The sequence below is a fragment of the Acromyrmex echinatior genome, chromosome 12 (genome assembly GCF_024713525.1).
Source record: "Acromyrmex echinatior isolate Ae372 chromosome 12, ASM2471352v2, whole genome shotgun sequence".
NCBI lineage: Eukaryota > Metazoa > Arthropoda > Insecta > Hymenoptera > Formicidae > Acromyrmex > Acromyrmex echinatior.
In genome coordinates, this window is record NC_141863.1 from 2,685,162 (window position 1) to 2,709,803 (window position 24,642).

The 24,642-nt window shown below is 32.6% G+C and overlaps 2 protein-coding genes across 3 annotated transcripts in view; both read left to right on the forward strand.

Annotated features, from left to right (window-relative positions):
• The first annotated feature begins 2,732 nt into the window (after window positions 1-2,732).
• On the forward strand, window positions 2,733-7,055 carry LOC105153817 (alpha/beta hydrolase domain-containing protein 17B). The gene is made up of 3 exons (XM_011068894.2): window positions 2,733-4,255; window positions 6,055-6,187; window positions 6,460-7,055. Exons 1-3 carry the CDS (start codon window positions 3,612-3,614, stop codon window positions 6,541-6,543), a joined length of 861 nt encoding a protein of 286 aa, XP_011067196.1. The 5' UTR covers window positions 2,733-3,611; the 3' UTR covers window positions 6,544-7,055.
• A 9,198-nt stretch (window positions 7,056-16,253) lies between these two features.
• Window positions 16,254-24,642, forward strand: part of LOC105153818 (semaphorin-1A) — a 219,764-nt gene continuing 211,375 nt past the window's right edge. For both annotated transcript variants that reach the window (XM_011068895.2, XM_011068896.2), the window contains exon 1: window positions 16,254-16,897. The gene's annotated coding sequence lies outside the window, so the exon portion shown is untranslated. The remainder of the gene's footprint in view (window positions 16,898-24,642) is intronic.

Here is a 24,642-nt window from a genome sequence, read left to right on the forward strand (position 1 = left end):
ACGTTTGACGCTCCCCTTCCCCTTCCGCTGTTTGCCATTCGGATATCCAACTGTCACGTATGAAAAAAATATTCATGGTTTATTCAATTATTCGTATTTTACATGATTTTGACAAACGGATACCGTCGTACATTTCGTACTTTGCTTTGTGCCATCTCTGGCACTTGTTCAATCTTATATTATTTGCGTGGTTCTTTTAAACGTAATTAATAATTATTCGTGTGGGGGTTTTTGATATTTCAACATGTCTCAATATTTATTATTCTTTTTAATGATTTACACTTAAATAAAAGTTGATCAAATATTCTATGTATTTCTTTATATAAAGATATATCCAAATTTGTAAAACAATTTCAGCTTTGACTAAAAGTACTAAACATCTGTTAATGATTACTTAATTTTTTAGTTAATAAATTAATTAAAACACTATTATTACTGCAAATTATTCTGTGTTTCAGAAATTCTTTAAACTTACGTATAATGTTCATAATGGCTCCGTAAAATAACTGTTACGAATTAGTTAAAATAAAAAGTATAAAATAAGTTCCAGAAACTTATTTAAAATATAAAATCGCTGGAATCGATAAAAAAAAATGATACATCTTGTTTAAAATAAAAAATATAAAATATCAGTTTCCGGAAACTGATTTAAAATATTAAAAGAAATAAATCAGAAGTGTAATTATTTAAAATAATGAATACTAAATAACTCTTTTATTTTTAGAATAAGATGTGAATGAATTCAATAATTAAAAAAAAAAACAAAGACAGCAAGGCGTCAATCTTTTATTAATAATACTGCGTACACTGCGCGGATTTTGTATAACATAAAGTTCCCAGGAAAAATATTATATAATTATATTATAAAATTATATATATATATATATACAAAATATGTCCATGTATACATGTATATGTATATTGGGTCATTTAAAAAGTATCCGTGGTTTTTTTCATTCAAAAATTGAACAAAAAACCGCGAATACTTTTTAAATGACCTGATAATATATATATATTTTTTTCTGAGTTATTACAAACTAATAATCACTTGTTGTAACACAAACTGAGATATTCATGAGCTGTGAATGTGCGTAATGAATCTAAGAAGTAAAGCAAAAACCATGTGCAACAAAGCCTATTAATATAATCCGAAAGCATTAAAAATGTAAAGAATTTAAGAATATATTATTTTACTTACTTCGTAATATGCGTTAATATTTCAATAGAAGGTTGGCGCGCGACCTTGGGGAGAGGGGAAGAATGGTACAAGATGGCACGAGGCGACGCGTCACGTTTACACGTAGTTACTGCGCAGTCATTCCCTTATCGAGGCTCGTATAGGCAGGTAGCCGTATTGCGTGCCACTCTTCTTTGCATTACTTTTTGAAATCTTATCGCGAAGAATGCCAAATATAATACGAAACATTATATTTTATGAATAAAAATTTGCATAAAGAAACAAAACTTCGTAATTTTATAAGATATTATAAAATAAATATTGGGTCTAAGATGTGTGTTGATGGTTATATATCTAGTGACAAAGTACCGCGGATACTTTTTAGATGATCCAATATTATATTATATAAGACAAAATTCACTAAATTAACTTGTTTGAATTTTCAATTCCGTTTGTTAAAATTCAACAAAAATTAAAATTTTTTCGTTCAAGAACCCATTAAACTATCCTTCCTATGGATAATCGGCACGGCTTATATCCTGAGAATTTAGTACAGAAACGAACCACGTCTACTTTCGACGATATGATTTTATCGATATGGTGTCAGAAAATGTATGTAGTCACGTAATTCCCGAACTGAAAATGGATGTAGTGTACGTGTGATTTCAGTAACAGAAAAAAGGCCGGTACGATCTCTCTCAGGTTTCTTTCTGCTACAATGCATAATGAATCACAACATTGCTGCAATATTTGCAAATGTATTGTATCAATATTGCTGAAATGATCTGTGCTGTACAGGTTATCTTATCATAAATGTTTCTTGTGTCTTTCGAAAGTTTGTCAACTTTTATCTTGAATGATAGAGAAAACGGAAACAGAAAAAGAATAAGAGGCAAAAAAACAAATGGTAAAAAATATTAAAAATTAAGAAATAAAAAGTAAAGAGCGCATTGTAGATTAACTTTTAATTGACATGTGTTTTATAATTCTAAAATATTTAGCAATAGCAAACAATAAAAAGTTAACGTTACTCGTGAGAACACAGCTTTGGAAAAAGCCGTACAGTTTATTCTTATTTCGTTTATATAATATTTTAAAATGCTAATATAGTTCTCTAGTTTTATGGCGTCTTAAGACTGTATTCCACGATGTTAGAGTTCAAAATTTTGGCCAGAGAAAGAATTAACAAATGAAATTTGAATAATTCGGAAACATAAATAAACCGCGATTGGTCAATTCTTTCTTCATTCGAGATTTTCGAGGGCTGATTTCTAACATCATGGACACGTTGCTGTGTCTCGTCCCGTGATTGGTCGGTTAATCGATGGCTATATAAAAAAGAAAAAAGTTTGATGCACACAAATGCCTTATTCTTGAAAAATATCGGGCGCTTTCCATTTGGTGATACCAGGTAACATATATATCATTCTATCTTTGTTCTCTGAATGATAAGAAAGAAGATAGAATGATATGCTGTGTCATTTGGAAAGCACCCTTTCTCTTTGCTATAATATAGTATATGTGACGTATATTATGTAATATTTTCGTATATTTTCGTGAATATAGCGATATATTTTTCGAGAATATAATCCCAGATGAATCTCGATACAACATGAGCGAGTTGACGAGTGTAGTTGAATGTAAACGCGATTAAAAAAGAAAGGGCACGTCGGGGCTGGTCGGAGTTGATCGGAGTTGATCGACTGTCATCGTCTGACACCCGACTACGTCAACGACAACGACAACGACAACGACAACGGCGACAAGCGCCAAGAGAAGAGAAGTATCGGTGATCGGTGAAGCTTCGGTTTCGGTGGTACCGAGTACCGAGCTGCTCCGACTCCGACTCCGAAAGTCCGAACTCCGAGCCGAGCCACTTCGAGTAGTCGGGGCAGTCCGAGCAGTTCGAGTTGTCGAATAGGAATGTGACGCGAGCAAAGTGGATTGCGGCCCTCGTCTCTGTCTCGCGCTTTGTCTCACCTTGCACAATGAAAGTACGCAACGTGAAGTGAGTGGGGACACGGTGTTGGCAAAAAAAGAAGAGGCGAAAGAAAGAACGAGGCAAGGAGGTGGGAGAAAAATGGTCCGTCTGTTTCGCCACGAGCCGTCATGGCTGAATCATTGTGAGCATTCATGAGCGATTCTCGTTACGTTACCGATAACAAATGACGCCGCGAGTGATTCATTAGGGTGATGAGAAATCGAGATTTCCGTTTCGATCTCGCGCTTCGACGACGACGTGCCTCTCCGCCGGATCTAGCGATTCCGATTTGATTCAATTTGATTGAGTCCAGGACGCTGGAGAGCGGATCGCTGGGGAGCTCCATGCCGAAGCTTCGCCAGAGGGAGATAACAGGGGGTGACAAAAGAGAAGAGAGACGGCGCGGCCGCCGCGTTTAGTGTGTGGTTCATCCGGTGCGCTTTGCACTACACGATGAACGGGTTAAGTCTGAGTGAACTGTGTTGCCTGTTCTGTTGTCCGCCCTGCCCGTCCAGAATCGCAGACAAATTAGCCTTCCTGCCGCCCGAGCCCACGTACACGTTTGTCGAGGACGAGGGCTCCAAGTTCTCCATTTCTCTGTCGGAACGCGCAGAGTGGCAGTATACCGAACGCGAGAAGGAGTCGGTGGAAGGTTTCTATGCGAGGACGTCGCGCGGCAACCGCATAGCATGCCTATTCGTACGTTGCTCGGCGACCGCGCGTTTCACCATTCTCTTTTCGCACGGGAATGCTGTCGATCTCGGCCAGATGTCGAGTTTCTACCTTGGGCTCGGCTCGCGCATAAACTGCAATATATTCAGCTACGATTACTCGGGCTACGGGGTATCGGGTGGCAAGCCGTCCGAGAAAAACCTCTACGCGGATATCGACGCCGCGTGGCATGCCCTACGTACACGTTACGGCATCAGTCCGGAGAACATAATACTCTACGGACAAAGTATCGGCACTGTTCCCACAGTCGATCTTGCTGCGAGATACGAGGTCGGCGCGGTAGTGCTGCACTCACCGCTCATGTCCGGGATGCGGGTTGCTTTCCCGAAAACCAAAAGAACTTGGTTCTTTGATGCTTTCACCAGGTAAGCAGGAAATGTCCTCCTTGGCCAAAACACGTTTTCATCACAGGAAGCACGCAAGTTCCAAATCAACATATATTTCTTATCCTTTTTTAAATCAAAAATTATTTCTTATCTTTTAATATATCTAGAAATTGTTTTCCATATTGTAACCTACAGATTAAAACAGTTAATAAGTGTGTATTAGAAATTCACAGTGATTAGTAGAAAATCAATAATAGTTTAATACAAAAATATTTTTTTTTTTTTTAGAATAAAATTATTATCATGTTGAGAAGCTATACAAGTGTGCAGTAGACAAATGTACATTTGTGTCACATGGATTTATATTTATGTAAATGAAACCTACATTTACAACTTGCATTCTTGTCATAATGCGTCTCTCTCTAATCAGTTTCGTACTGATTTTTTTTATGATATCTAGTAATGTGTCTATTGCAATCTTGATATTTTGTTATTAAAAGTTTTTTCAAAATGATCTTGGTAATCTGCCATTGTGATATCTAACGAGCATTTACTTTAGTGTATTTTACTAATTTCAATATTTTTAACACTAATTTGCAAATGTTTTATGAATTCACCAAGTATAATACATTTATTATTCCACAACAAGCTATTCACATGTTTCACATCATAATTAGGTACGCAAGGCCAACAAGCCTTTGTTTTCAACACATTTCCATTCTTATTTTAACTTGTTGCAGTACTAAAATATTTGAATTTATGGAAGATAATTATAAATCGTGTTTTCAGCCTTTTATAAATTTCAGTCCAGTTTTTATTTTTTATTTATCAAAATTTTAATACCTTGAACAATTGTGAATAATACTTTCTTCTTCACTCACTGTTGTGTTTACAAAATACATGTGACATTTAGCTATTAGTATAGAGTGAGGCATAAAAATACTGCATTGCGTTGCAACATTTCAAAAAATACTTGTGCTGAATGGAAAATAAAAAATTCTGATTATATATATTTGAATGTCATACTAGTCATTCGACATTATTTATTCTATCTTCATATACTTTGCCATTTCTCTTATTAGTTTGCTTTCCTATTATTTTCTATTTGTATATATTCTTATTAGATAATAATGTATGCGTAAAATGAAAATAACTTCTTACGCAAAGCCATTCTAAATTGAAATAGTTAAAGTGCAGAGATATAATAAGTTGCAGAAAAATGTAGGAAATAAATAGTACGAATTTAATTGTATTTATCAAATTTATGTCGACAGTATAATAAATAACTCTTCAAATGAAACAATTTTATATATATATATATATATATATATAAAAGTTTTTGACTAAAAAGACATAGGATTGAAATTTTTCAAGCAATATAATTCTGAATAAAAAAATTTTATTTTTAAAATTAATTTTTTGATTAAATTTCAAGCCAATATTTTTTATAATATTTTTTGTTTCTCAATATATTGATTTATGTAATTATATAGACATATTTTACATGTATAAAAATTATTAAAAATTTATGCTTTCATGCCAATTATTTTAGATATGATTTGTTTGTAGAAAAAGAAGATTCTATACCCGGCTAACATAGCGATCATAAATTTTAATTTTTTATCTAAAATAATTTTAATATGCTTGTAAATAAATTTCAGAAAAAGAAAATAATAAAATATCAAATAAAATAAAATAATAAATAAAAATATATAAACAAATTTTCAAAAATATATAAGATTGATAGAAAAAAAAATAGAACTTAACGAGGTTTAATATAAAAATTACTTTGTATATTGACATTGTGATAAATGTAATTTTTCTATATTTCTTTACAGCATAGATAAAGTGCCGAAAGTAACGTCTCCTGTACTGGTCATTCACGGTACCGAAGACGAAGTTATAAACTTTAGCCATGGTCTGGCTATTTACGAAAGATGTCCACGAGCAGTGGAACCATTATGGGTTGAGGTATTATAAAATAATTAATATTATATCATTATATCATTAAATTTAATACTTTCTTGACCTTTTTTTACTCATATTATTATGTCGCGTTATTATTTACGCGTTTTGTTTGTATTTTTTTTATACTTAAATTAAAGACTGCTACGTATGAAAATTTTTAAATATAAAATATAATATAAGCACTGTGATGGATTAAATATCCAATGTATATTCCATTATAAATATGATATATATATAATATGATATATATAATAATAATCTTGGGTATTTTTCAGGGTGCTGGGCACAATGATGTAGAGTTATACAATCAATACCTCGAACGACTGAAACAATTTGTAAGCGTGGAATTGATAAACTGACGGCGACTCAGCCTCTCCCAGAGTCAGGGAGGACAGGGAGGGGGCCATATGCATGCGAACAGTCAAGGACGTACCGTTTCCAACAATTCTAATACCATCAGTTCCATTTCGACAAGCTCACCAACGGAGAAGCTTGTCTAGCAGTCGCCTCCCACAGGGGAGAAGACACCTGTCCTTCCCTGTGATGAAGAATCATCTTTCGCCTCTGTAGATGATGTATTCTTCTTTTGCGATCAGCAGCAGACTGTAAATCAGGAAACTTATTATTCAGATTCATTCAAGAAAACGCGTTCCAAAGACGAGTATCCAAATGTCGAAGGTAATTCGAAAAAATCTAGTGTGAGATCGGAGAATAAGAATTCTAAACAGAAAGATTCTTCTACGTGCACAAAAGACAAAGACCAGAGTAAAAGCACCACCACTGAAAAAGTGACTGATTGTCACAATTTTCAATTGAACCATACTGGAAAGGTCGCCAAGAAACATACCTATCTACCAAAAAATTTGAAAAATCCCTTTGCTCAAAAAAATATTGTTCATAGAAGCTTAAAGAATTCATTTGGTCAAAATCAGAAAAAGACAGATAGTCGAAGAACTCACACGACTTTAATTGATATCCTTGTGGAGGATTGTCGACAATGTGCGATTGGAGAGAAATCGGTTGCATCATTTTCTAATGTTTCTGGTGACATTAAAAAGGATATTACTGATTGCAGAGGTACTCTTACTCAGCCTACAGAAAAAAAGTCTCCTGGATCTCGATTTAAGTACAATTGTACAGAGTCGGCGATGGACTCGGTTAACAGTAATAAAGACAGTAGGCAACGTTATTATAATAAAATCTCAATTGTAGATAATATTACAAAGTTCAAAAGGCCCGATACAACACACACAAAAACTACAGAACTCACGAAGAAGTTTCCTTGGAATTGTACATGTACGAGTAAAATAAAGAGAAATCTTGATAAATGCAAAGAACAGGAGAAGAAGAACGATTCTGTTGAAAGCTTAGATTCCTGTAATGACGCAAAGCAGTTAAAAAAGAAAAAATCTGCTTGCAGTCCATTGAAAAAATTTGGCCGATCATCTCTATCAGTAGGCGCTGACAAAATCACGATAAATTTGCCCAAGTATTCTCCTTGCGCAAGTAGATTAGCTGCAAGCTCAAAAATTTTGTCGTCTGATTTAGCAGCAGATCCAGAGAGTCCGCTTCACGTTCCACGCTCCAGAAGTCCGTCTCATGTCGATGTACAAACTGAGAAACAAACCGAGAACAACCCTTCGAAGAATTCGGAAAAAACGTCGATACAGGCCAGTTTGTCTTTAAATATACAACAGTTCCAAAAGCCTCGGTATACTCTGCGTAGTAGGAGTGTAGGAGACAGCTGCGTAACGTCCCCAACAAGTGAAGCGACTACCGTGAGCTACTCGCCTACTGGTACAGAGATATTGTCCTTAGAAGAAGTCGGACCGCATACGTCGCATACATCATCGGCCGAAGGCTCTGGTAGTAGTTATTCAGAAGTCAAAGAGAAACCGGATGTCGAATGTTCTGACAAAGTTAGGAGAGCGACTTTGGAGACAAAGTGTTAATGAAACGTGGAACTCTCGACAACACATCACGTGTTTCACGCCATTCTTTCTTCCACGTATATATACGTATTTTACGTAAAACAATCACGCAGTTCCGTACGCCCGCGATAAACCAGTTCGGGCTGTAATCGCGCTAGTGAGAAACTGTACACAGAGGCGAATATATACGCGACATACCTTTATAAAATTTATTATATTTCTAGAATCGCGAGAGTATACATACTTGTGCATATTGAATATTCTTATCTACATATATATACACACTCAAATGCACACGTGTTTGCGTGGATATTAAGAGCTGTTTTTGCAAAATAGGATACAGAACGTTGTTGCGACAAATGTGTCGAGTATTATTATTTTTATTATCCTCCTTAAAATTAGGATATCCAATGGTTCCCGTGTGTGGTTGTCGAAACATTTCTTTGCCTCGGGAAGTGTGACGAACGTTGATAGCATGTTGTGAAGAGATATCTCGCTGAACATCTACTTTTTCTCAATTTATTAAAAAATTAATATCTTATTGACTTTTTTATTCCATTAAAATTTTTAATCTCTTAGCTGTAAAAAGCACATGTATCGTAAGAAGAAACTGCCTCTCATTCGCGAAAAGCGTACGATCTCGTAAAATACACACACACTATTTAAATTCACGGCCGAAATTTTTTTTTTTTTTTTGATTCAAGCAAATCTGGTTCAGCGAGAAAATTCAAATTGCATACTTTTGCGAATGATTGGTATTCCCGATGCCAATGGTGATGATAGTTGTAACAGTAATGAGGGCATTTGTTCTTGTACTCACGATAAAGACCTGAAAGAGAAGAATTGGAGATCTTCCAAGTTAATAAAGATTTTAGCATGCAATGGTCATTGCACAGTTTGGAATTAGCAAACTGAAACAAGAAACTATAATAATGAGCACGCAGTGCGTCCCGCAAGAATGTGTTTGTCGGAAGCTGAATAGGATAAAAAATTTGTCAACAATAAGAATGCAAATAGCTAGGGACAATATTACTGCCAAACTTGACTATGAATTAATTAATTTCTAAGAAAGTGAGAAAATGCATGAGGACCTCGTCTATAAAGATACGTTTCTCATTAGTATTTTTATATCTCGGTAATGTAAATACAATACACTAAACGATTTTTTCTTTATCGATGTATGCGACAGTATGAGGCGTTTGCGTGGAATGCCAATTGCGTAGATAATCGTGAGATGCACTCTTTTGCGTAAAGCAATTTTGCTACTTTTTAAAGCATTCTATAAATTGTTGATACTTTTTACCTGTCAAAATTGTTTATCGAATATTGCCATGTCAATGTTCGCGAAATGAAAAAAGTTTTAAGACGATCGATTTTACTTACTAAGATAGGAAGTGATACATCGTAAGTGTAAGTCGGTTTTTACCGTTCAGGCTACTTGTGCCACAATGTCCTCGTAACTTGTTGGAAACGTTACAAGCGAAAAAATAACAAAACGCGACAGACATACGAAGAAAAGAAAATAATGCAACCTAGTTACGTAAAAGCAAGATTTTGCTATGCTTCACACGGCATCCTTTTTTTACAACAAAGCTTTGTTCAATTTACACGGTGATTTAGATATCTGTAATAGATCTGATGATGGGGACATTCAAGCAAGAGAGATTAGTGATTTTATTAATATTGAATGATAAGTATTAAGCGTTACAAATTTATCGAAAGACATTTCAGTAAAGATCATTTTTTTGGCTTTAGAGTTTATTCTTTTTCACCTATTGGAAAATTAAAAAAGAATTGGAGAATTTTATTCTCATAGAAAATTAATTATGAGCTACAAAATACGTAAGAAATAAGAAATTCATACGTCAAATAATGCACATTATAAAACAGAACAAAACATGTACGCTGTGATACTAAGAAAAATTTTAGAATCTTAGCAAGTAAGATTCAAATTAAGTCTTTATTAATTCTTAAATTCATAAATATCACAACTCTTATTACATTTTTGTTACAATGGGCCTATATCAACTTATTAAGCACATTTATTAAATCGAAAAATGTGAAGCAATAATTTTTTAAGAATACTATATATTTTAAACATAAGACTTTGTTATTGATATTTTACTTTTAATTATAAATTATAATGTTAATACTTTTATATTTAGAGATCTAAATGATATTTTTGAACATTTCTTGGTATTGAGAATTTAAAATAAAATATCGATCTGTAATCGTTTATTAATTTGAAAATAGTTTAATATTTCAACATATTTGCTAAGGAAATTGGCTAAAAAATCTATTATTAAAAAAATAATGCATCAAAAGCGGATATTGTATACATCCTCTTAACATGCGTGTTAGGATTGTCATTTATGTAAGTTGAGCAGAATATTTTCTCTCTATTGTCGAAAAAATAATGGCACTATTTATTATCAGTTTATTACAATAAAATGTTGTGTAGCCTACTTACATACATAAAATCTCATAAATATCACTCGAAGCATTCCTCGAAATTAATAGAAATTAATATAGGTATATCATGTATAATACTTTACACAGACTTATTTTCATTATATATTCATCAAATTCTTACTTGAATGTCTCCAGATTTCATTTTCACGAGCGACAATACCCTTATATCGCATATATTAACGTTAAATATAGTCGTCGAATTCTGAATCCAATTTATTTAATATGAAAACTCTATTAAATCTATTGTATGGCGGACCGACAATTATATTATCACATGTGATAATTTAATATGTGATAACATAATGATGTACAAGGTGCCAATAAGTCAATGCTTTAAGATCACCATTCTATTTGTATTGTCCAAATCTCGTTTTGCACGGAACATATACATATACATTAACAGGGCCGGCTGTAGAAATTAGTAAAGCAAGTCCATAAGATACACTTGCAATAATCAAAATTTGAAAAGTAGATGTAAAAAGTGAACGTGTTTCTTGTGAAATTTAGATATTGATTTCTGATTTAATGAAAATATAAAAATGTTAATTTTTTCGAGTTATAAGTCATCGTACTTTGTTGTAGACTTTTTCCGAATTAAATTGCAGGAATGAAAATAAATAATGTCGAATATAAAATAAATGGTTAAAATAATGATTTATTTTGAAGTGGTCTTTGATTTAAGAAAATTTTAAAAAGCGATTAACTATCGAAAACATCGAATATAGAGAAATAATAAAACGGCAATCTTTGCACGGCAATCTTTGTACTAAAAACATTGTTCTAGATTTTTTATCAAACATAATATATTCATTTTTTTTCCAATTATTCAACATTCTGTAGTCAGAGGCGACAAACTTTCAATGCAGTATTTCGATTATGTGTTTTGGTAAACCTTTACCAAAATCTGCAGCCATTAGTGCAATGTATAGTTATCGATAAAAGTCTACAGAAATATTATTAGGAAAAGTATAAATGAAGGAAATGAAGGCAGATAAAAATAGTAGAAAATTGTTTGTGAAGCGGCAAAAAACTTAGAGCCGGTCTTGTGTACCCTAGTTCCTGTTATCATGTCTCAATTTATATTATTCAAAGTGTACTCCATACCTCGTTATTAAGCGCCATTGTGCATCAGTTTTTATTTTTTTTTTACTCCCAACCGATTTTTATATAACTGTCGCTGTTGATCGCTATTTTTATTCGCGATCTCTGTTTCAGTGATTGATTTAGAGGGCTAAGAGATAAAACTTGCAATAAGGATCGTTGTTGTTCATCGGAGAGATTTGTATAATACGCATCGATTTCGAGATACTTGAATTCTCTCCTCCTGTTTTTTTTCTCTTAAGTTTTAGGATAAACTATATCTTTCCCTCTCTCTTCTTTTCCTCTCTCCCTTTCTCTCTTACTTTTGCTCGCGTTTCTTCGCTGTCCCTCTCCTCCACGCGCTCGCAAATGATCGACCGGTTTTGAACAGTACTATCGTCTTTCATGATCGCGTCGTCCATCCAGAAAGAACCTGGTACTCTCGATGCTTCAAGCGAGTATCGCGGATTCACGATGCGTTGATATTCGTAACTGTACATAATAGCGTATAAACTAAGTAATAAAGAAAATAAAGCAACATTACGTATTCGATGTTCTCTTCGGTCGTGTCTAATGTACTTACAAAGGGGAGAATCCGTTTAAGGACAAAAATACGTTTTGATAGCGAAGATTATAGCTGTGATTGTTGAAGGTAAAAGTAAGGGAGAGGCATTGTGAAAGAGCAAATCTATATATAGATGAATGCGAGAAGCTTTATTATAAACGCGTACGTTTGAGAGGAAATGAAAGAAAGAGCAGGAAAGCTTGTTCTCGAACAAACATCGGAATCGTTTATTTAGCGCATTAGAACATAATTAGGGAAATAAAAAAATAATGACATTTGTTTCTTTGTATAAGAACGCGTAGAAAGCGTAGAAACACCGCTAGATATAAATATTACCCGAATAAAAAGGGTCATTTTAGAGTTTTATACTTCCATCGCACTTGACTTGGGCGTACTATCATCGCGCAGTACTTTACTAATCCTGTGGAAAACGTTAACACAATGTATAATTATGATGTAAATTACATGTTTAAGCACATATTATCAATCCAACGTGTTTTATTTAACCAATGATAATGACCTAGGGGGATGATTATGTCTACGGTAGAAATTTTGCAAATTAAATGTATATTATGGTAATTGAGAAATAATTTAGAGCAATATTCAAATATGAAGTATATTCATGTATATTAATTAAACAAGGTTATTTACACAATCACCGCGATGTGGCAAAATTCGAATCACGAAAGATATTTTGTTACAATTTTCTTTAGCGAATATATATCGTTAAGATAATTTTGTAACAATCAAAACCGTAATACGATTCGAGTAAATTGCATTGCTTACGTAGAATGTCCGAACGTTGCAGATTTAAACATATCGTCCCGATTTGTTTCTATCGTTCTTTCTTTTTTTTTTCAATATAATGCATGTCTGCGCGTAGACTGTCACCAATGCGCTACTTTATATTACTTTCGAAGGTCAATACATTTCTGCAACGAAGAAGAAAACATTGTGCCGTGTATATAGGCTGGTTCACCACTCCGACCGGCACCTTCGCGACTCACCTGCGCTGAAACCTGATGCCGACGATAAAAATGAAAACAGGTTACACGGCAGCTCGCGCTCGAGTGGCTATGCTGTATCTCCAAGGAATAAACTTGATCGCTTCAAGGAAGAGGCCATCTTTTTCGTTATCGCATGCATCCCAAATTAATTGCACTTTCTTTCAATTCAGGATCAAACATTTTCAAGTTGATTTGTCAACAAAATTGTCACCAAAATTGTCGAGGGATCAACGCTTTCAGCTTTAATGTTATGAACGATTGGAAGTGGATGGATCTTTGTAAATTATATGAAATATGAGAATTGGACACAAGCTAACGTATACGTATACTTAATATATCTGCGAGATCAGCTGTTCGGAGAAACAAAAAACAAAACGTAGAAACAAACATGAGACAGGTGGATCGGTTGACGCAAATAACGAGACAGAGTAACGACGCTTCAGAAATATTTTATATTTATTTTATCGTAAGCTTTTTCTCGGATAAATAATAATGCAAGCGGATATAATAATGTACGCGCTGAATTTTAATGACGATAAACGATGCATAATCATTATAGATTATGTGAGTAAATAAACGAAAATCGAAGCGTGGTTTGAAAATTCAAAAATTTATAAAATCTCAGATAATAAAAAAAAATGAAAAGAAAGGTCACTAATCGCGAGACTCTGACGCGGTAATGTATTATATATTACAGTCCATAATGGGTGACTTTCTATTTGGTGACACAAATCGACGCAAGAATAGTGTCTTTGTTATTTATAAAATACAAAGAGAAACGACGTTTGTGTCGACTTGTGTCATTAAATGGAAAGTACCTAATAGATTCAGATTTAAAACGAATAATCAGACGATATTTTCTCACTTTTTCAACTTCTCTTTGAGACATTCTTCGCATTAGAGGTTCTAAAATAAAAAAGATTTTTTTCAGAGATTATGAGAAAAAGAATAAGGAATGTAATGTTAAAACTTTATAAAAATTGTAGTATCGCATTTTTTTTTTTTTTTTTATGAAATATCGACGTAATAAGACGCGGCAAGATCGCGATATATGATAGAATTAATAAAAAAACAGGATTATAAGGAGCGAAATTTGGCCATTATCATGACGCCCGTAGCCATACAAGTAGTATATACTTAGTCTGCAACCAGAGTCTTGCTCTTTGCCACATGCTGCTGTTCATTGTCTAGACTCGGTCCCCTGCATATACTTTTTACATATAGCAGCGTATGTTCACATACAAATACACGCTCGCGCGCGCGTACATAGGCATCTATTACGGTCTGAAATAACTCGTGGCGAAAGAGAACATGCACGCACGATATAACCACGTTATATCGTTTAACATTATACGTGTACATGTTACACGCGTCATCGCTTTGTCTCGTAACGCACTTCCGTCGCGGAAGCGGAATTATCACTGTAAATTTCGAGGATAAAAAAAGTTTCGCTCGCACAAAAAATCTGGGAAAAAAGTTCCATACGTGTCGCATCTCATACGCGATAAAAGCTTTTTTTTTTGTTGCTTTTGTAGTTTATTATATCAATCGGTTAATTTTCGTCAGCATTTAAAGTTCATTAAAAAATTTTTTTTACATCTGGTAGTATCGCGACTGTAATATAACATATATAATGATATAATAACAGAGATAAATATATGGATAGACACGTTAACTGACGTTGGTAGAATCGGTCCTTAAATTGATTAAAGTAACCGCTGCGATTAAAGTAACCGCTCATGAGGGTCTCTTTTATGGCAGATCAACGATCCGGAGCAGACGCAGTGCTTCACCGATACGCAAATGACGTGTCGGGCCATATTTGTCTCAAATTACAAATTAACGGGAAACTCGCTCTCGTATAATGTACGCATGTTGCGATACTTAACACGCGCATTTGTAGACACACGGTCGCGTAATACGACTGTTGTCGCGTTTTTAATGCGATATCAAGGATTACGATATACACGCTGCTATCAGGGCGCGGCGATATTAAATGTTTGATTTATATTCGGTCAAATTGTTTGAATTACACGATAACGTACGAGCGTGACCAATTACTTCTCGGTACTATAAATGATCGGTCAATGTTAATTAATTACATTATTGTCTCGTTACTCGATTAACGGCATCTCTTTAATGTCCCGTTATATGTGAAATTTCAAGAGAAAATTTACATTTTAAATTAATTTCCGTTTTTTTTTTAATTAGATTTTTTCCTTGCTTTTACATTTTGACACGCAAAAGGTAAGATTATTAGATTAAGAATAATACAGTTGGAAATTTTGCTATATACTCGCTTTAATCGAATTAATCACCAATTAAGTTAATCAAACTTTGTTACGTATTTTATATTAGCTATAAAAGAAAAAATTATATCGATTATCATTGATATTTTGGAGATATTACGTCTGTTTGCACTTTTTACACTCAGAATCTTTACTTTTCTTTCTTTACCCGAATATGTACTTAATATTAAAAGTACCAACGTATTTATCAAGCGAATAGTAGATTGCTATGAAAATAAAGAAAGTGGATGAGAAATCAAAAGTATAAATTAAAAACATAATATTAAAGAAACAAAAATTTAGAATATTCTATCTTTTACACAAGAGATATAATATTAATCTAAAAAGTAGAAATGATCACAATAACGATCGCACGGTAACGTTAAATAACACAGTATAATAACATATAATACAATTGTTGTAGACGTGAAATAATACGAACAAAAATCGTTAGAGTACGAAAAATTATTATTTCTGAAAGTGCGGAAATTATTCAAACGTTGATTTTTCAAAATCGTCCTTGGTAAAGAATAGTGAGAATGGTCACGATAATAAACAAGGTGAATTTGAATCCCGCGTAGCGGTGATACACGACGCGACGCAACGTGGCAGGAGGAAAGGAGGGAGGATGATGGCGCAGGCGCAGACGTAGTGCGCAGGTTTGCCGGCGCGGCGCGGCGCGGCGAGCGGTGACGTAGTGGCAAGTGGAGGGAGGGGGGGGGGGATTGGTGAGGCAGAGTGGTAGAGTTCGGTGAGTTCGGTCGTTGGCGGCAGCGGGCAGTTGCGACTGGAGCGGCGTGTGATTCGTGTTACGTTCCGTCCCGTACGTGTTTTTTCACACCGCGGTCGAAGACTCTGCGTGTGCGACGCGTCCGCGTGGCTCACGGTTTCTCTTTTCTTTTCTCTTACTTTTATTTCGCGTCATCATTAAAACGGCGCCGCGCCGGATTGTTGTGAAACGCAGCAAGTGACGCGCGGCAGTTACTGGCAGTTACCGGACGTTATCGAAAGTGACGCAGTGACGCGTTCGGTAAAGGCGGAGTGGTGTTCTAGTGTTACACTTTATTGTGCCAAGCATCGGTTTCTTCCCTCTCGTTCGACGGTCCCTCGCATTCCAGTTTACAATCACTCTCTTTCTCTTTCTCTTTCTCTCTCTCGCTCTCTCTCTTTCTCTTTCTCTTTCTCTCGACGAACTCCTTCGCCGCACCACTCGAAAACTTGGACCCTGTCGCGGCCGGAAAGAGCGTTTCTTCGGAAACTTTTGTGGCGGACGATTACTCCGATTACTCGCTCAGTGGTGAGGACTGGTGAGGACACTCGGTGTAACTCGACGCGCATTCGTCGACCATCCGATTGGCTCTGTCTTCTCGGTAAGTTTGTTCTTCATTATTCAATAGGAATACTCGATCCTGCCGCGATACCGCACGATTTACCACCCGACTCAGCTTTAAATGGAATACAAACGGTGCTTATTTATTTATATTTGCTCTCTGTATTTTGTGCGTTTAACGAATGACTTCCGCCATATTTAAAATTTGACAACATTGACGGTCAAATGAGACGAAAGGATGAAAATTTTGCTTCCGTTTGACGCGAAAAGTGTATCGAAAACAATCTATTTCAAAAAGAGCGGTTGTTTGCAAAGATTGTGTAATGAAACGGACATTGTACGCGATTTTGTAGGCGACAGGCGGGAAACAGCGACACAGGGTGGAAAGTACAGGCGCGACGCGACAAGTTTAGAATTACCCAGTTTTTAAACAAGTCTTGGCGCGCAACTTACATTCTCTTCTCTCGTTATAATTTTGTTCTGACTTTCATATTTCAATGTGACCTTTCGTTTCGAGCTATACTTATGTTGTAAAACTTGTTTACAAGGGGAGATGACATTACTGTTGTTTATTAGGATCCTTTTCAAATTGGTGTCGTTAAATTTGCCTTTATGTCTCAGCATTACGTTGACATTCAATTATTTTTTACGCTAGCAATTATTATTTTATTAAATACTTTAGATTCAAAATAATCCTCTAAATGTTTACATTTTAATGCCACATACACAGAAAAATTATTCTACTGTTAAGAAAAGTAATTATTCAATTTATTGTTTTAAATAATATTATCCTTAACAAAGAATATTTTCTTGATAATAATTATAAAATATATTTATTATAAATTTTAGAAGAACTCACTAATATGTATTTAAAACAAGAATTTATTTTCTGTTGAAGAATATTATAAAATCGATCAAAGAAACAATCATATTATAAGCAAATTGAATTTGTTTTAATAATCTTGATTGAAATATTAAACTTACTGATTGAATAAATTTAATAAATTTATGGTAGATTTGCGAATATATGAATTTTTTAAATACACTTGAAACAAGTAATTACCATTAGCGTACAATATGTACTTTTCTGTAGATTCTCTGTGGATTCGACTTTTTATTACATAAAGATATTGAGGTAGCGATATTTTTCGAGTTATAAACAAAAAATAAATATTAACAGAAAGTTGCAATAAATAATATGTGTGTATGAGTTCCCTTGGTATTTTTGTTAAAGCTTGACTATGAATTTGTCAGAGAATCTATCATTTAAGATAGTTTCGAGCGAGTTATGGAACAAAAAATCTGTAGGATCAACATTCGTGACAACATGACATATTGTGATATATGGCATATAACGCTGTATGTAGGTATATAAAGTTAATTTTTTTCTTTCTCAAAAAATTATTTTATTACAAAATTATTTCATAAAAGAAACAAGAATACATTATATAAATTTATTTTTTTTAATTATACGCTAAATCTTATAGAATTTTTCAAGTATATCGCATATCTCTTTCTGTTTCGAATTTAAATGTATACATATAACTTATTACTTTCATATAATTCTTGACAGCATAGAACTTGAATCAATAAGTACTCACAAGTCTGTTTTTCTCAGTTACACTTTTTATCTATACTCCCTTCTTGAAAAAAAAAATATATATATTTATCTCTATTTTCTTTCTTCTCACAAATTCCTGAATTATATTTCATGCGTTACATGAAAATGCATCTAGCATCGTGACTGTAACTTCAAAGCTATTATTTGTAAGGATACATTCGTTAAATTATGTTTTTTATAAATACGTGTATGTTATAGTCACTAATTAATCGCACATTATATCGATGATTTTTTAAAACTATTTTCCAGGTGATAAAAATTATAGTTTTGCACATTCATTATGGCACTGATAATTTATATTTACATTTAAACTAAATGTGAAATTACCAGTAACCGTAATGAGAGCGTGGAATCACAATTTTAAACACTTGGAAAACAGTTTGAAGAAATCGATATACTGGCGCACTATTAATTTCGTGACTGTACAATTTTAACATGGAATTATTAATTCTTTTATTTGACACACTTGAAAGAAAATTGAATATCATGGACGGCGGATGATGTAGCTAAAAATCTTGCTGTATGCAATTTTATCTTTTGAATTAATCGCCGATTAAGGTAATCGAAATTTGGTGGAAATTGTTCTAAGGATCTGAACGTGGGGCTTGTTGTCTCTCTCAATTAGGAATTCTGGTAACGTTGAAAGCAACGTGCGCGATGCTGTGTCACTCGATGCGGCAACGTTTACCCTCGTTGTCCCTAGTTTCCTTTGTCATAAATAAATACACGCAACAACGACATCCGATATCGCGTCCACATATTCCCGCTTTTTTTTTATTTTGAGTGTCATTTTTCGTTTTCCTTCTCTTCTTTTTTTCACCGTCGCGCCCATCGATTGCAATCGTTGTTCCGACAAGAGCAATTTGTCAAACAAAAGTTCAACGTGGGTGACGTTGTAGGCTTTTGCGAGCGACGCCAGTATATACGATAAAAGTCGAGTCAGGTTGAAAGAAGTTGACGTTTAGAGCGAAGTTTCCGCATCGATTCAAAATCCGGAGTAATGGTGATTTTAACACGTAGGTGAATAAGTCTCTATCTTTTTGAACTCGGAGAACGCATAGAAAGTAAAGATTATGAAATTGCATGATTTGGTACATAATTCGTACGAGAAGTTGCAGTTCTTTCAAAACAATATTTTTCGCAAAAAGTGAAGAAAAATGAAATAATTTGACATTTATTGTTAAAAATAAAAATTGCAGTTAACTGAGCGATAAATTTTTTTAAATAAGGGAATCAATCTTAACATAACAATTTAATATAACAACTATTATAAAAATCTATAGTAAATTTTTGATTAGTTTATCGTTGAACAAGAAAAGATATCGATAAATAAGTATTTAATGAATTAAATATGTATCGTGAAAACGAAGCTTTAAAAAGTAAACAATATAGCTTTGTGAACTTTTCTTTATTAATACACATGTAATCGATAAAAACTATTTTTATAACTGTCACATCTGTGCGAATATTTTCGGGTTACGTTCTTCGTTGAATTCTCTGTTATTTTTTTAGCAAAGTGTATTAAATTATGCAATAAGATTATTAGAAATTTTATTAAAATTAAAAAACTAAATTTCAGTAAAAGAAAGAGAACTTTTGAATAACAAATTTGTTTTCTTTTTTTCTTTTTCTCACTTTATAAAGTCTTGAGAATGCGTAGATAAAGAAAACGAATAATTGTTCGATATTTGTGAAAATTCGACTTGAAATTTCTGAAGAAGTCTTGCCGCACAATCCTATGTCTATTTCAAGACACCTTGTATACGATTAAATATCGAAATATTTATTATCATCGAGATGTCGATAATTGTGATAAATATTTCGACGCCATACGTAGACGCGATACGTAGGAATGTAATGAATGAAGACGTTTAGTTAACGAATACTGTGGGGCGAATGCGCTTGTTCGAAATGGTTTATGAAGTTTTCTTGCGTCGCGTCACGAGCGTGCCACGAGAGAGCAGCCACGCCGTGACCACCAGCTTATCGTTCTCGAACATGCGTCGTTACGTTCGAGTCACGGGGCCCCTCCGGCGAAAAGCTTGGAACCGGTTTCGAGCGTATAGAATCGTGTTGAGTAGCCAGTCGGCCATATGCACACGACTCGCTATGACTTTCTAAATTTCCGTCCTGCACATTAGGTCCTACGATCGACCGTTGCATTCCCATCGAGACTATCTACTTAGAAAAACTGAAAGTTTGCAGGTAACTGTCCTTCGTCCGAAAAACTCAGGTAATTTGGTCATAATGTTTTTGTCGAAATCGCTTTTTTGAAAACTTTACTTTTATATTATGAGTACGAAGACAAGACGCTTTAAAGACGCCTTAGAATTTGTTAACATTTTTACATTTTTAAATATTTTGTAGAATTTCATTTTAGACAAATTTCGTTTTATTTGAAATAATATTTCCTTAATTTTTAAACAACTCTTTTTAATATTATAGGTATTTATGACAGATTTTATATTTTTATTGTTTCTTTTATAAATAAAAGATTGAATATTTTATGCTATATAAAAATTAACATATTTATCTTATTAAAAATTTTTTTCAAAGTTGACATTTAAAACGACTAATTTTACTTTTTCTCTTTTACTGTACGAGCATACAAAAAGAAAGAAATAAAAAGTTTACCTAATTAAATTTACTTTAAAGTTGTCATTAAAATTATTTTAATTTACGTAGAAATTTGATCAAAGGTCTGAAAAATCAGATAATTCTCGGAAAATCTTTTTCCAAAAACACAAACATTTTTTAATAAACATCTACTTATTTTTTTCTATTTCTTGGAGTGATATTATGATAACTATTGAAGAATAATTTTGATAAAACATGATTAAGTTTATTATAACAAAAAGAAAAAAACCATCAGTGCAGGAAAAATTCACTGTTGCATTTATGTTTATTATTAAATCTTTACGGAAATTGTTCCAAAATATTTTATAGATATAAAAAAATACTGCTCTTTTTGTACATTTAGTTCGATATTATTCTAGAAAAATGTAAAAGATAATAATTTTAACTTAACATACCAAATTAATTGTACTTCCGTGTGCATACCTGTATACGCATGTGTAATAGATTATATAATTGAAGGGCTCTTTGAGAAAAAACATTATATCCAATATTTTTTTAATTTTACAGGAAATAAAAAAACATGATGTAATCAATGCACAAGTAGCGTTTTTCTATTAAAACACTTTTTATCAAAATTATGATTGCAACTTTTTTGCAGGAAGCTCTTCAATTATTCAAAGATAAAGTATATTTTTAATTTTTTTCTAGGATCGATTGTGAGATTTTATTTAATATTATTGTAGATTAAAATAAAAGTGGTCAAATTTTAAAATGTTGGTGCAGCAATTACATTAAAATAAACGATAAAAGATATCTCAGAAAATCGGTACTTTATTATTTTTATTTAATATATATTTTGAAATATCCAATAGTGCTGTTTGCTCTACACAGATATTTATTCGTTATATTTATTATCTTGGGACGGATATTGGAGGATCGAGTTTTGGTATATAGTGTAGCGTTATTTTGTTAGTAGAGTATTATCACAAACGATGGAAAATTTTCTTTATTTTATTATCGTAGAGGAGATAATTGATGTAAAAATTTCAAGATAGGATGAGCTTGATTTTTAATACATAAACTATGAAATATCTCATTAGTGCCAGTTACAACAATAGCTAATTAGGCGGTATCTGCTTTCAAAGTTCGGATAAAGACCAATGATGGATATAAGAATCGATTCTGCGCAGACCGGAGTACTATCTATAATAAGTTTTCATTGTTTCTTTCAAAGCCGAATTATTCTTCATGTATTCATCATGTATTCAGATTACGTTTGATGTTTAATCAAATAAATAACAAATTACCGACTTTCAACTAATGTGGAAATAAGCTGCCTATGGTACGAAGAATCGTGCCCAAGCATTTCATGATATTCCGTTGAATTTGTAATAACTTTACAACCCAGTGCAAAACATCACAGGAAGACGTTTATCTGTAATACACGTTTCTTGGAGATGCTTAAATAGTAGTGATGCACTTACCATGTCTAAAGCTGTGAACGTTTAAACTCTTAGTGTGCTCGACTTCGAGTTAATTTTTGATACATTTATGTTTGTGAATAAGCAAAGATGTTGGAAATTTGTAGTCAGTAGTTTATTTCTTTTCTTATGGCGTGTGAGAAAATTTAGTCAGCTATTTTTTTTAGTAATGGCTAGTCTGAAAAGTGTTTAGAGAGATTTATTAATTTTTAATCTTATTTCTCTGAATTTTATTTCTTTCATAATTATACAATTAGTTCCAGAAATATTATAATATTGCATTCATATTTTTATCTGTATAAAATTATGTATCTGTATACAAGATTGTGACAAAAATATGACATTTATATTTTTATCTGTAAATAAGATAATCATAATGCAGATACATATATCGCAAAAAGCCCGCTCGCTATAACGATGTATACCAATCATATATGAATTAATCAATACGAGTAGTAGTGTTTGAAATACCCAGTTTTATGAATAATTTAACGAGTAATTAAGATTATGTATTTATTTTAAAATTACATGTTATATTAAAATCTTTATCTATGTTTAAATATCAGAAAGAATTGGATATTATTGAAGATTGAATCAATTGAATTAAAAATTGAATTGATTAAAATAAAATCAATACAAATGAAAATTTGTTTTCAATTATAGAAAGGGGACAAATAATGTAAATGAGCATCTTCTTGATATTTCAAAGCGCAAAAGCAAGTCGATGGGACAAGAGGGAATACTCTAAGCTCGCAATATAATTTCAAGGACTTTGTCAAAGAAATTTGTTATACGATAGACTGTTGTGTGAAACTTGTTGAACTTGGCATCCTACTTTTAACAAATTAAGCTTTCATCAAATTAAGTGTTAATATTTTGTTTGTAATGGATATCATAATAATTTAGTTTACAATTAAAATTATTTAAAAAGTACAATATTTTTAAGAAACAATCTTTGTTAGACTTGAAATAAAAAAATTCATTTTCTATTCTTTTCGTTTGCAGTCATACCTTTTAAAAGTATATAATAAATAAATTTGAAATGTAATTTTGCAAATTTTACATATCTTCAATTTATCGAGTTATGTTACTTAGATTTGTTTATAATTATTTGTATAGTGTTTCATTTGTTTGAAAATTGTATATATTAAATAATCAAAAACTTAATAAACTCGAATTATTAATTAAATGGAAATTATTCCAAACAATTACAATAAATTTTATAATATGACGCAAGTGTATTATAAGTAATTTATAATTTAGCTAACTTATGTTTATGATTAGTTGTTAATTTATTATAATTTTTAAAGAATGCTATTATAAATAAGAATAAAATCACTATGTGTAACTAGAAATATTAATAATTTTTTATTTGAAATTTAATATATTAAAAGTGAACTGTCAAATGCACAAAAATGTGTGACTGTCAATAAACGTCTATTTATTTTTGTGAAAGAGAGAAAATAAAAATGATATGCTTGATTGCGTTTATGGAAATGTGCACTCCATCCGAAAGTATTTTTTGCAGTTTCTCTGTCGAATGAAGCAGAGCATCTAAAATACTTGTGATAGTCACATGGAATTTAGGTTTATGTATTTTCTCAACACATAAATTCTCTCTTTTCTCTTTCATCTTCTTTTTCTCAATCTTTTTCGCAAGAACGGACGTTAAGCTCGCGATATTATTTTCTGCGCTCTACCAATTATCGTTCTTCCTACGATTTCCGGCTAAGTATATTATTCAAAATGTAGTGTTGTGTATCTCATTCGACTTGTTAATAATCTTCATTAATACAAACATGATATGCTTATCACTCAATAATTTATAATTTTTCGTGCGATTATGTTTTACTTTATTGTCAATATAGTATTTGTTGTCAATATTACTCGAAATTTCAATTGATATTTATTTATTTATTTTACTTTATATCGATTATTAATATTTCTACCTTCTAAAAGCTTTCTCTATAATACTTTCAATAATAATTTTCTATGTCATATGTAGATATACATAATAAGTCTCATTTTTTACAATTATATTAACGTTAAAAATACTAAATTGTAATATAAATATTGAAAAAATATTTAAATGAATGTAGGTACTAA